Source organism: Ailuropoda melanoleuca, chromosome 1, assembly GCF_002007445.2.
Source record: "Ailuropoda melanoleuca isolate Jingjing chromosome 1, ASM200744v2, whole genome shotgun sequence".
Lineage (NCBI taxonomy): Eukaryota > Metazoa > Chordata > Mammalia > Carnivora > Ursidae > Ailuropoda > Ailuropoda melanoleuca.
Window position 1 is genome coordinate 99582666 of NC_048218.1, and position 12354 is coordinate 99595019.

A 12354-nucleotide genomic window follows, 5' to 3' on the forward strand; every position below is an offset into this window, starting at 1 on the left:
GATGCCATGATTCTCACGCAGTCCCCGTTTGCACAGAATGGATGTGGGTTGAAATCATTACAGTTGTATGAAATAAGCCCTGTTTTAAATTACCCAGATTGCATATGCTCTTTCACTCTAGAAAACACTCTCTGTAAGTCTTACTACATAGACAAGATTCAAGAGGCCAATACCTTCTAAGGCAAGGAACAGAAGTAGCCACTGGTTACCAGTAACGTGTACATATGCGCATAGTCATGTATTAGAATAGTGACTTCAGAGGTCAGTGCCTTGGGCAAGTTGGTCACATAAAATCAATGCAGGTCTTGGGAACTAGCTTTGGAATTTTTAATGTAAGTATTGTTTACTCTTTAATTAGAGAATTGCAAATACAGTGAATTTTCAAAAAAATTTTCCCTACCTTGTCCTATCCACACTTCCCAATCCCAACCCATGCTGAGAGGACAAATTGCCAGGGGGCAGCAGCGGACCGGTGCATTCATGAGAATCTGCGCTTGGCATCTTGCTGGGGGCTCGTAAGCATGTGGTCATTCATTCCCAACTTCATTTCTAAAAGACCATAAAACCATCCCAAAATTTGGCACCATGGGGGTATTGGCAATGCGAACTCGGGCTGGGGGGTCTGGGCAGCATCATGGGACAATTCCAAAGCTTTGGCAGTGCTGTTTGGGGAAGCTTCACATGCAAACTTCTCAAATCTATTTCCCTAAAGGCTAGATTCAACTTTTCCCTTGTCTCTAGAAAATGAGCCACAGGGCCCCTGGGGGTGATGTCTGCAGACCCTGAACAGCTGGACGAGGAGCAGGGGAAGCACGCCAGGACAGGGGAAAGAAGCAAAGTTCTCTGATTTTAGACATAACTCTTAATCAAACTGCTACTATTCTGCCTAAAACGTCTGTCTTTAAAAAAATCTACAAACCAAAGTGAGAGGAAAAGAGGCAGAAAGAAAGGGAAGGAAATACACACACTACATGGCTAGGTTCAGAAATGAATTAATTCTACAAAGCAAACTTTAGAAGACACCGGTAACCTCAGCTGGGGGGGAAGGGGAGCACTCCTGCCCTTGGCACCACCCACCACCAAGGAAGACCCCGCTCGGGGTAAAGAAACACTCATGTCCTCTAGCTTTGCTTTTTCATCTTCACCAAAACATGTCTCTTTTCATTTTAGACAGTAACGATGATGGAATTTAAAAATCTTTCCCTTGTCAATATGAATTTTAGGGTTAAGTTAAAAATAAAAAAGGAACATGGACTGTACAGCATAAAATGCTGAAACTGCTTATTCCTGACCTTCAGTTAGAGGGTGGGCTTTGGTAACTTTCCAGAGTTGGAATGTCCTAGATCTCCAAGCAAGCTCAGTCCACCTGGCTTGCCCATCCCTTCACTGAGCACAACCAGCCTGGCTCCTACCTTTCTCTCCTAACCCCCACCCCAAACACACAATCCAAATGTTCACTGTCTCTCAACAGGCCAATATTTCAATGTAAAATGGTGACAGATATTTTGTACTAGAACATTCTATAGCTAAAAAAAATAACCATGGTTCTAATTCTAACGTTGGAAAGTCTAATATTACAGTTTACAAAAGTGAGCAAATCTCTTAGGAAGCCATTATTAATTCTCATTGCAGTAAAAAAAAAAAAAAATGGGAAGCGCTTGGAGGAATCAAGACAGGTTGCAGTCCTTGGCGGCCATAAGGGAATCTTCATCCTCCCAAGTTCTTCCCTGGAACCTGCTTCGGGAAAGCTCCACAGTTGAGGAAGGGCGGAGGGCGGGGGGGAGTGGGGGACGACACAGTGGGCTGGGGCTGGAGTGGCCGGCCAGTGAATTGGATCTTTGAGAAGCTTTAACAAGTGCCCACTTGAGAAGGACGAAACCAGGTGGACACCTTGACATTTCAGACACAGAGGGGTGGGGACACAACAAAAATCTTGTTTGGTTGTTTGAGCCACCTAAGTCAGGCAAACGGGCTGACCCAGGACTCTCTGTCAATTAATTTATAAAATACTGAGATTGGAAACATGACTTTGGTGACAGGAAATGAAGAGCAGCAAGCCTGGGCCGGAAGTAACTCCGAGCCACTTAACAATACAGGTTTGAGCTTGAATTCCCAGCCAGCATGGTTGCCGGAGAGCAGGGTGGTGTGGGGCGGGTTGTGTTCGCCTGGGGAAAGCTACCTGGTGTGGACAGTGATCTGCGACCGAATGTCACGGGCGGTGGCCTTTCCACTGTCAAGGAGAAGCACATGCCAGCATTTTATCTCCAAATGCCAAACTGCGCTGCGAACTGTGTACCCGGCTTCCAGGAACACACACGCAGTTCTAGGCTGTGCTTCTCAGAACACCGTGTGAACAACACTCGAAAGCTACTAGGACAAGAGGGAAAAACAAAACCCGCACAAAAATGGCCGCTGGAGCTCAGTTCAGGGTGGTGACCTCCCCAGCTTTCTCTTCTAATGGAAACAGCAGATTTCCCAGGGGGCGCTGTGACTTATTTGGCTGCTATTTCCCTCTATCTACCCTTAAAGATTGAAGAAATTATGGTATTGTGATTCGCTTTGTTCATTTCCCCTAACAGGTTTCTGGTAAGACGAAAAATCGTGGTGTCTGGTGGTGACGTTTCACAGCTGCCTATTACATAAGGTGAGGTCGAAGCAAAAGGTTAAGGTCATGCACGATTAGGATAAACGCACGAAGACGGGTCAGGTGGTACACAGAGTCCATTTAAGAAGGGAAGCCGGGGGAAAAGGTTATGTCTGCTGTGCAGGCAGCCCTCATCCTCCCCGCTTCCCTCTGTCCCCAAAAGCAGCCCCGGAATAATAAACCATTTCACCCCTGTGTCTGGGCTGCTGCTGAGCAGAAAAGCTGGGCTCCGGAGGACAAAGCCTTCTCAGGACAGCTCTGCCCCTCAGCAGCGGCCATCGGCCCGGCAGCCCAGACTCACAGGGGCCGCTGCAGCCTGTCTCCCGCAGCTTTGAGGGCCTGCTCTGTGCACTGCTGCAAAGAGAGGACAGAGTCTGATGCCTGGAGAGTCCTGGAAGAGGTCTTGAAAAGAATCCCAAAGGGGAGAATATATGGCACGTATGCCATTCACGTCATACATGTGAATCTACCGCTATATATTTATATATTTTGAACATTGGAGGAAAGAATTGGGAACACATGAAGAAACCATTTTCCAGCCTCTCAGCTACGTTGGCCAAGAGCACCCTCTGTTCATAACTGCATATAGACCTATGACCACCAGGGAGGGAATCCCACGTCTAGGTGGCTGATCCTAACTGTAACTCCCACGCCTTTCACTACATTAAAAGAGACCAGTGTGTTGACAGTCCTTTAGTCTAAGGCAGCCAAGACCTGGAAGGGTTCACTGCTCTTCTGTTTTGCTGCTATTCCTGAACTTCACCACCATGACCGTTATATTGTCAGGACAGCCTCTGTAAAATGACTGTAAAACTATGCTCTTAGCCCCAAAGTGAGGTTCATCCAAGCGCTCCTTGATGAATCGAACGGCTTCTTCATTGCTGAAAGCATCCCAGAGGCCATCTGATGCCAAGATCATGAACTCGGGCTGGAGCTTGTCCAGGTCAAAGGTCAGGATATCTGGGTCTGGGATGACCACATTGAGATTTTTCAGCGGATAATCCCCCAGGGACCGAGACATGGCTAGGATTCCCTGGACCCTCCAGGAGCCATTGAAACTGATAAATCCACCTGCAAAGACAGAATGAGCCATTAGCTTGAGCAGCCGATACCACACACACGGTAGAGTCTGGGTGCATGTACACAGGCTCATCTCCTGCGCGTGTCCCCCTCACCTCCCCCGGGCACTGCCAGGAAGGAGTAGCCTTCCCACCGCAGGGCTTGAGGCTTCACACTCTACCAGGAGATCCTCATGTCCTCATCCTTGGCATCTTAAAGGCTCTGAGGACTATCGGTAAAAATATTGAGGGTAGGAAGATACATGTAGGTGAGGGCATCAGTTTTAACTTAACACCTCGGCTGCTCATTGATTGACAGCAGGGAGTCCTAGGGTAGGGATTCAAGGACAATGGCCAAAGAGCACTGGAAGGCACACGGCCGGGAACCACAGGCCACCACGGAGCTATTTCATTTAGCTTGAGCTGCCCTTGGGTGCATCTAGATCTCAAAAGAGCTCCCTACTTAGGGTCGGGATTAAAGAAGGGTGTATTTTAGCACGGTGGTGAAAGGCTCGGGCTCTTGGGTCAGACTGCATAGATTTGATTCTTGGCTCTGTCATTTCAAATGAGAAGCTCTAGCTTTCTCATTCTAGGTTGCCCTGGGTACAAAATGGGGACAATAAGAGTTCCTATTCCCTGAGTCGTGAGAAATAAAGGAGTTATTCCATATATTATTATTTTCTCTTTAAGGGAGTTAGAACTTTGTTCATTCACTATTATTGGTCAGATATCTATTAAATAAATGTATGCTCCACGCAAGGCAATTTGCAGGCTATAAAGTTAAACAAGATCCAGACCTTTCTCTAAAGAAGCAGATTGTCTAGCAGAAAGGAAAAGCTACATGTATTAACAACTGTAAGCACAAAGCGGTGTGCTTTCGGGGTGAAACTAGTATCCGCTGAGTGCTGTAGTCAGATGGAGGAGGAGCAATGATATCTGGTTGTGACGATCAGGGAGGAGTGAGCAATAAAGTGGGGCTTCAAACGAAGGGTGGGGGGAATGGCAGGGACGTCCCCTGCCCTGTCCCCTATGGGCAGGGACGTATGAGAACATTCCAGAAGTGTGGTCTAGTAGGCAAGAGCATGGGCTCCAGAGTCAGTGTCCTGGTCTCGATTCTCATCTCACCATTCACTAGCTGTGTGTCCTTGGGCACACATGCCTCTTTGAGGCTCTATTTCCTTGGTCGTAAAATGAGGATAACATTATCAACCTCATAAGGGAAGTCAAGAGAAAGCCTATGTAAAGAGCTAGGCTTGGCTCCCAGCACAGAGTGAGCAAACAAACGGCAGCTGATATTATTGCTGTTGTTGGATAAAACAAAAGGAGTGAAGACGGAAGGACCAACTTGTATTTGGCCCAGACTGGTCGCAGTGTATTGTTACCCTAAGCAGGACAGGGAAAGGTGCCCTGAAAGGAAGGCTGAGGTCAGAGAAAATACACATAAAGGTAATAAAACCAATCACTGTCCCTTAAGCTTTGCTATAAAATACACCCTTGACACAGGCTAGCTTAACCTCCTTGGAGACAGTGTCCAAACTGGCTTCTATAAAGCATCCCTGTAGGGTGGGGGTGTAGGTGGGGGGAATGGCAGGGACAAGGAGAGAAGATAAAATAGGAACGCCATTTCAGAAGGGCATGCGGGATGCTAAATGACATTTCCAGGTATCATATACACATTCTTGCCTGTGCTTGCACAAGAGTAGGCTAACCGTATCTTAAGTCCAGGGTCACAGCAGACTCACGGGGAAATGGTGTCTTTGTAAGGAAGCCAGAGTATTTCGCTCATACTGCTTGCAGCTCGGCAGAGCCGGATAGCTATTCCTGAAGCATTGTTCGTTCCATCCCACCAACAGAGAACCGGACTGAAGCTTTCTCACAAATTACTCTGCCTCTCCAGCAGTCACTGAAGGAGGACGTTATAATAAATTTCGACACTTTTTGACTCAACAGTACGGTTTCCTACTGTGAAAACCCAAATGTTGATTAGGTTCTGGGGAGAAGCTGACCTATAGAGACCAAGAGTCAACTGCAATGACCCTGGGCAGCGGGCGCCCATTCTGGTTAGAGACCCAGAGTACATGAGCACCCCTTGGACAGCTGGGCCTGTCGCCCGGCATATCGTGCAGAGCCTACATGCTGCAGTGTCAGTCTGGAGAGGGAGGGATTCCTCCTTTCCATGGGTAGGAGAGAATCCCCCAAAGTGAATCATGAAAATGTAATCAGCAACTGATAATCTCCCTTCAAGTCTTTGTCCTAATGTCACCTTAGGGAGGCATGTAGTGACCATCCCCCAATACTCCCCATTCCCTTGCCTGCTTTATGTCTCTTCATAATGGTTATCACTTTATAATATACTAGATAATTTACTTATTTTCTCTTGTTTATTGTTAATGTCTGTCTACTCCATAACCCATCCCATCCCAATTCCAGAATTTAAGTTTGTAACCCCAGTCTCTAGATGTTGAAAAAAATGAATGAAAAAGGGACCCCCCCCCAACCCCAGAATATTTACTCATTCCAGGCACTGAGCAAGATGCTGGGAGTATAGAGAGGAACAAGACCAACTTTCTGCCCTCAAAGAGCTCACAATCAGGAAGGCAGAACAGATAAGAGAGCCAAGTATGTCCGCACATTGTGAAAGGTAACCTCATAGGTTACCCACATAGGATGTTGGGAAAATGAAGGGGCACCTAACCTAGACTGGCGGACCCTTTGGCACAATGACAGGGAAGGCTTACCAAAAGGATACCCTTAAACTGAGTCTTAGCGGACAAGTAATTGTTATCCACTGGCTGGTGGGGACGGCGCTTGCCGAGGCACAGAGCTAGCAGAAACATGGTTCACTTGGGGAATGGTTAGTTTCGTACAGCTGGAGGGAAGCAGGGTATGGCAAGCAGGAGCCCAAAGATCTCATCAGCCTTTAAACTAGTAAAGGGCTTTTTGGAGGGTCCTTTGGGAATCTTTGGCCATGAGGAAGGGCAAGTTCGACGGCCATTTATTTGACAAGAAATGTCACAAAGTCAAGCCTCAGCTGCCTCAGCAGCAGCCTCTGTGCTGATCTACTCATCACGGGGTAACTGAAATCTTAACCCCCGCGGGCAATCTAAGTAAGCCACTTTGTTCACCCAACAGGATGGCAGACAGTCCTTGGAGGCATTCACAAGCTCACCAGCTCTCTTTATCCTCTTTCTCTCCTTCAGTTGGTAAGGCTTGTGATCATGAGACAGAGGAATGGCGTTTCCGTCCTTGTCACACAGGACCCCTCTCGAGTCACCCACATTGGCCACGGTGAGGTCCTTATCTGAGAGCAGAGCAATCAGACACGTCGTACCTGAGAGACCGAGAGAGAGGCATTGTAAGAGGTCAGCAGTGGCACTGAGATGCAGCTATTGCTTGTTGTTACTGGATTCTTCGGTCATTAAAGCTGCTCCTGCTGGGTGAGAACTTAGCTCCAGACACTCTTGAGAATGATGGCTGTTCACTTCAACAACACTGATCCAATCTGACCGCCAATTTTCTTAACCATGTTAGGACATTACTGAAATAGGCCAGGAAAAATTATCATTTTCCCAAATCCTTTTTCTTTCTGCATATTGTGAAATATGCAGAATTTAATTTAAACACATATCACATTTAAAAGGATTAAGAGAGAATCAAAATCAGTTTGAAGCTTCTGACAATTGATATATGTTTTTTGCTTCTCATTGGTGCCTCATTTCTGTCCCAGTTGAAAGTGGGAAGGAGAGGGTTGAGTGGGCTCCTCGGCTGGAGAGTCTGGAAGAGGCAGTAAATGACGGAAGCCAACAGCCTGATCCTACGGTGCCGTGAAGGAGCTGCCTACACACACTTGCCTGTACAAAGTCTGACGCAAAGCCTGGCAGCCAGAAACAGGTCAGCTTCAGTGTGGGGTGGGGGCAGACTATAAAGGCAGGAGCAGAAAAACCTACAAAGACAGCAATGAGATCTAGGTAGATGGCAGGTGGGGGTTGGGGTGGTCAGAGTCAGAAGGGGAGCCAGACTGACAGGCTGCTTGCCTGCAACCTATGCAAGACACAAAAGGACAAACCCTTCTTGAAATGAGAATGGAGAAAAGCAATGGAGATGGACAGTCTGCTCCACCTCAAGCCTGGCCTTATTTCCTGCCCGGTGTCCTTTGTCCAGCTCTTCCCTCTCCGTCCCCCCTTCTGACGGTGTCACTGAGTATGCAAATGCCTGCTGAAATGTACAACCCATGAAGCTGTTGCTTCAAACTGTTAACGCCTTTGCTTGTGAAAATTACCCATCAATGTCTTCATTAATATTTCCCTCCTCATTTAGAAGGTCATATTCTATAACAGAATGTAAACTGCGTCTAAACAGCTTTTAGCCTTCACAGAACCATAAATAAGACTGAATTCTTAAGTGGACATAAAGAATAAAGGTCAATATCAAGAGCAGGGAGAATGATTAGAATATTTAGCATATCCAGGTATTATATTTCAGTTTGAAATTCCATTCTTAAGCCTATTTAACTCAAAACTGTCTTGGCCAGAAATGGAAATACATGAAATATTGGTCAACTCAGGATTTCTGATATGAAAAGCTTTGTGAAAGAAAAAAAAAAAAGACTAATCTTAGGAATTCCAAGCAAATTGAGAGTCTTTTACCTTTAAAAAACACTGTAAAAATGAAAATGTAAACACAAAAACAGTTCATACAATTAGAAATCGTTATTCTCAGTTTTTGCTATTAGTTGCCTTTGGTCTTCAACCATTCTCACTTTGTCCTCAAGCATCTGATTGGGTTAACTTGTTTAACACAATCAGAGACTATAAGGCACATTCATAAAGTTTGATGATGAATTAGAGACTTTATTAGATATTGCATGGCTTGGGGGCAGTGCATTCATAGACCTCTTTGAGCTCTCTTTGGCCCTCTTCCCCTCCTTCTTTCTCACTCTGCACACTCTGAGAGACCATGTTCCTGACCTTGGCCTCCACTACCATCTAAGCCTGTGTCGCTAGCCTGGTTGACACTCCTGAGATCCATATCAACAGGGGTAGAGGTGTTTCGATTTGCCTGTACCACCGGGGATCCACGGAAGGGGTCTGCGGCTTCCCTGTGAGAAGAGCAGAGGGATCCACCTGGCTCTGGGCCCTTTCCCCACCCCATTTCAGCAGAGCAGCTCTACACCCGTCTGTTAGCTGTACTGAGCTACCACATAAGTCTTCTTTAATAAAAGAGGGAAAGGAGAGGTCATTCCTACAGCTAGAAAAAAAAAAATGAAGTGCAATCGCATATGTGACTAAGAGTCATTGAAGGGTTTTAAGCAGGATAGTGTCATGATGAGATTATGTGTTCTAAAAGATCGTTTCAGTGGCAATATGGAAGATAAAGTGGAAGCAGAGAGAAAGATAGAGATAATGAAGATCTGAATTAATGCAGTAAATACAGAGATAGAGAGAAGACAGATTATTTAAAACCTGAATGGAGAGGTCATAGAGAGTGAAGGAAATAAAGGAGAGGGGAACAAGTCTGGGGTAATGTCCTACTATCTAGATGAGGGCAACTGGGTGCTCCATAGACAAGGACTTAAGGGGATGTCTGCTTGGGACTTCTGGGAAGGCTTTCTCTCTCACTAAAGGAGACACAATGAAGAAACTAACCCACTTCTTTGGTCCAGGGTTGGCTCAGGTGTCTCCCAGAACCGTGGCAGCCATCTTGAACTATGAGGCCATATGCCTCTGGGTCAAGGCACCCTGCTGCGGGTAGAGCAAAGATCACCGTAAAGAGCCTGAGTCCCCAACATACCGTGGAACTGCTGAACCAGCCTGAAACGGACTTGTTCTGTGAGACATTAAATATCTTTACTGCTCATGGATTTTTAAGTTGGATTTTTCTGTTCCTTTTAGCATCCTGATTCAGGGGCTTATAGCTTAATGGGGGGAGGTCTATGGATAGATTTAGAAAGGCTGCTTTGCTTTACTCACATGTTGCTGCATATACCTAAGATTCCTGGCCTGCAAATTCCTCTGTCAAGGACACAATTCCATTGTTTCTGTGGATAAAAAAAATCTCATGATGTGGATTTCAGAAACTTACTGCTTGGAAACAGTGGGGGCTGCTTTTGTTAGCAAAAGAATCTTAGACCTGGCCAAAATGGGTGAGCCCCAGATGGTGGAATTAGAGCTGCAGGGAGTTTTTAGGATCAGGGAAATGTCACCATTCCTCCCCTATAGAAACCTGCCTGTATCCTGGGTGGAGGCCCAAGCATAATCTTAAAAACTGTTTCACTGTAAGCAATTTATCGTCTGGGCTCTGCAGTCGTAGTTTGGCGTTGCAAGAGACAGTTCATAATGTTATCTTACTTTACAGAACAAACTACCTTGTTGCTGAAAGATTCCAGAAAAACATGTGTCCAAGAGAAAATGGATAAAATCACCTTTTCTTTTGCTTGCAATGAGGGAAAAACACCCACCAAATTTTGGCTACAAGATTTGATATAAAAGATTTATCCCATAATAGTACTAGTCTGACAATATTACTTAATACCTCAGAATGTTTCTATGTTAACAATTTAATCTAGAAGAGAACGTAATTGCAAATCTGGAAGATATCTTGGAAATTTAACCTATTAACCTCACTTCACAGATTAAAAAAATGAAAAAAGCGAATTCCCATAGACTAGACTTCGATGTCCTAATCAAGTGAGGTCTTGCAAGTTATTTAACTTCTAAGCCTCAGAAAATGGCACCACAATCTAGTTACTCAAGCTAGGAGTCAGCCCTGTTTTTCTCGTTTCCCTCCTTTTCCTCATTCCTGACATTCAATCCCTCATTAAGTTCTGCCACTCTTACCTCTAAGGTACATCTTAAAACCCTCCAGCTCTCTTTGTTCTCATTACGTTGACTCTAGTCCAAGTCACTGTCCTTTCTAAGCTCTGCTATTTCACCAGTCGGGTGAAAAACATTGCTGGCCAGATCCTGCATGGTCTGGCCCCCACCCAAACTGTCCAATGTCATATCACACTACTCTTTCCCTTGCTTTCCCTCCCTTCTGCTGCCCAAACATGCCAATCCTTTTGTTGTCTTTGGGACTTTGTTCTCACTGTTCCTCTGCCTAGTATATTTCATTGTCTTTGACGCTGGCTGACTAATGCATGTGGACATCTTAGTTTAAGTGTGACATCCTCAGAGGGGTCTTCTCTGATAGGAGGGATCTTATCTCCTCTTTACTTTCCTCACTGCCCTCACAATACACCATTGTGTAAATATCTTGTATATTTATTTAAACAATTTAATCAATACCAATCTTCCCCCGTACAATGTAAACTTCACAAGGGTAAAGACATTGCTTGTTTTCCCTACTACAATGTTGATGCCTAGAACATGGCAGGTACTCAATATTTGCTGAATAAACAAATTAATAGATGAGTGAATAAATAATCACACACTGTCTCTTTGATCCCGATCTGACGTAATGCTAAGCTCCTTCTGACTTGTTCTTTTTTTTTTTTTTTTAAAGATTTTATTTATTTATTCGACAGAGATAGAGACAGCCAGCGAGAGAAGGGAACACAAGCAGGGGGAGTGGGAGAGGAAGAAGCAGGCTCATAGTGGAAGAGCCTGACGTGGGTCGATCCCATAACACCGGGATCACGCCCTGAGCCGAAGGCAGACGCTTAACCGCTGTGCCACCCAGGCGCCCCCTTCTGACTTGTTCTGAACATGTCGACCTAGGTCAATAGTACAATACACACCATCTTCCCGATACTGCCTCAGCAGGGAGATGCCCAACTGTAGCAAAATACATTTTACACATTGATCAAAACATGAGGACGCTTCTGTACATGTGTAACGTTCACAGGCACACTGCCTGTAACTCGAGAGAGCTTCCTGCCCAGGCCTGTCCCGAGTTTTCCCTCCAGCCCAGGCTTCTAGTCCAATGCAAATGAAACATGGGTAGGGCTTCCATCCTTACCACACCTTCCAAAGCCGTGGCACCTTGTGAAGTGATAAAAGTGCCTCATGGTGGTCATTACATGCACATTCTGTGTCTGCTTCTGACCTCCATTCGTACTTGAGCAAACCAGGCATAGTGTCACGTTGGCCTGCTAATTCTTGTTTTCTTTAGGGAAAACCCACAAATGCAAATTATTCATTAGTCTGTCCTCTAAACCAGAATTCTTTCCTCTGATTTAATTTCTGGGAGACAAAGTAGAGGCACACAAGAAAATCTCTTCTAGACTGATCTAAATATTCTGGTTGGATATTACTAGGCACTTCATTCACTTGGTGAGTTGACTTGAGAAAATGTAAATCCTTTTTTTCTCTCTCTTTTTTTAAAAGTAGACTCCATATCCAGCGTGGGTGTCACAACCCTGAGATTAAGGCCTGAGCTGAGATCGACTGAGCCACTGGGGCGCCCCCGGGGAAAAATGTAAATCCTAATGAAGGTTAAGTAACTTGGGTTAGTTCGGGCATCTTCGGAACCCTAGTTATCAGTATTTTAAAAACTTAGTTTAATTAATAGCAAAGTGTAATAAAATTGGTTCAGCAGTATAAATGCCACTAAGTGGCTCACAAACACACCTGTTGCTGATTTCCTGACTCGTCAGTGTGGGTGAGGGGCAGGCATTATTCCTCCCTTTGAGCAGATGGGGAAATGGGGCGC

General features: G+C 45.4%; 1 protein-coding gene across 2 annotated transcripts in view; it reads right to left on the reverse strand.

The window, feature by feature from the left end:
• Positions 1 to 6: 6 nt before the first annotated feature.
• Positions 7 to 12354, reverse strand: part of PPM1L (protein phosphatase, Mg2+/Mn2+ dependent 1L) — a 305665-nt gene continuing 293317 nt past the window's right edge. For both annotated transcript variants that reach the window (XM_002926824.4, XM_019807613.2), the window contains 2 exons: positions 6872 to 7033; positions 7 to 3715 (listed from right to left, as the gene is read on the reverse strand). In XM_002926824.4, coding sequence (XP_002926870.1) covers positions 3369 to 3715; positions 6872 to 7033 — 509 coding nt within the window. In that variant the 3' untranslated portion in view covers positions 7 to 3368. The remainder of the gene's footprint in view (positions 3716 to 6871; positions 7034 to 12354) is intronic.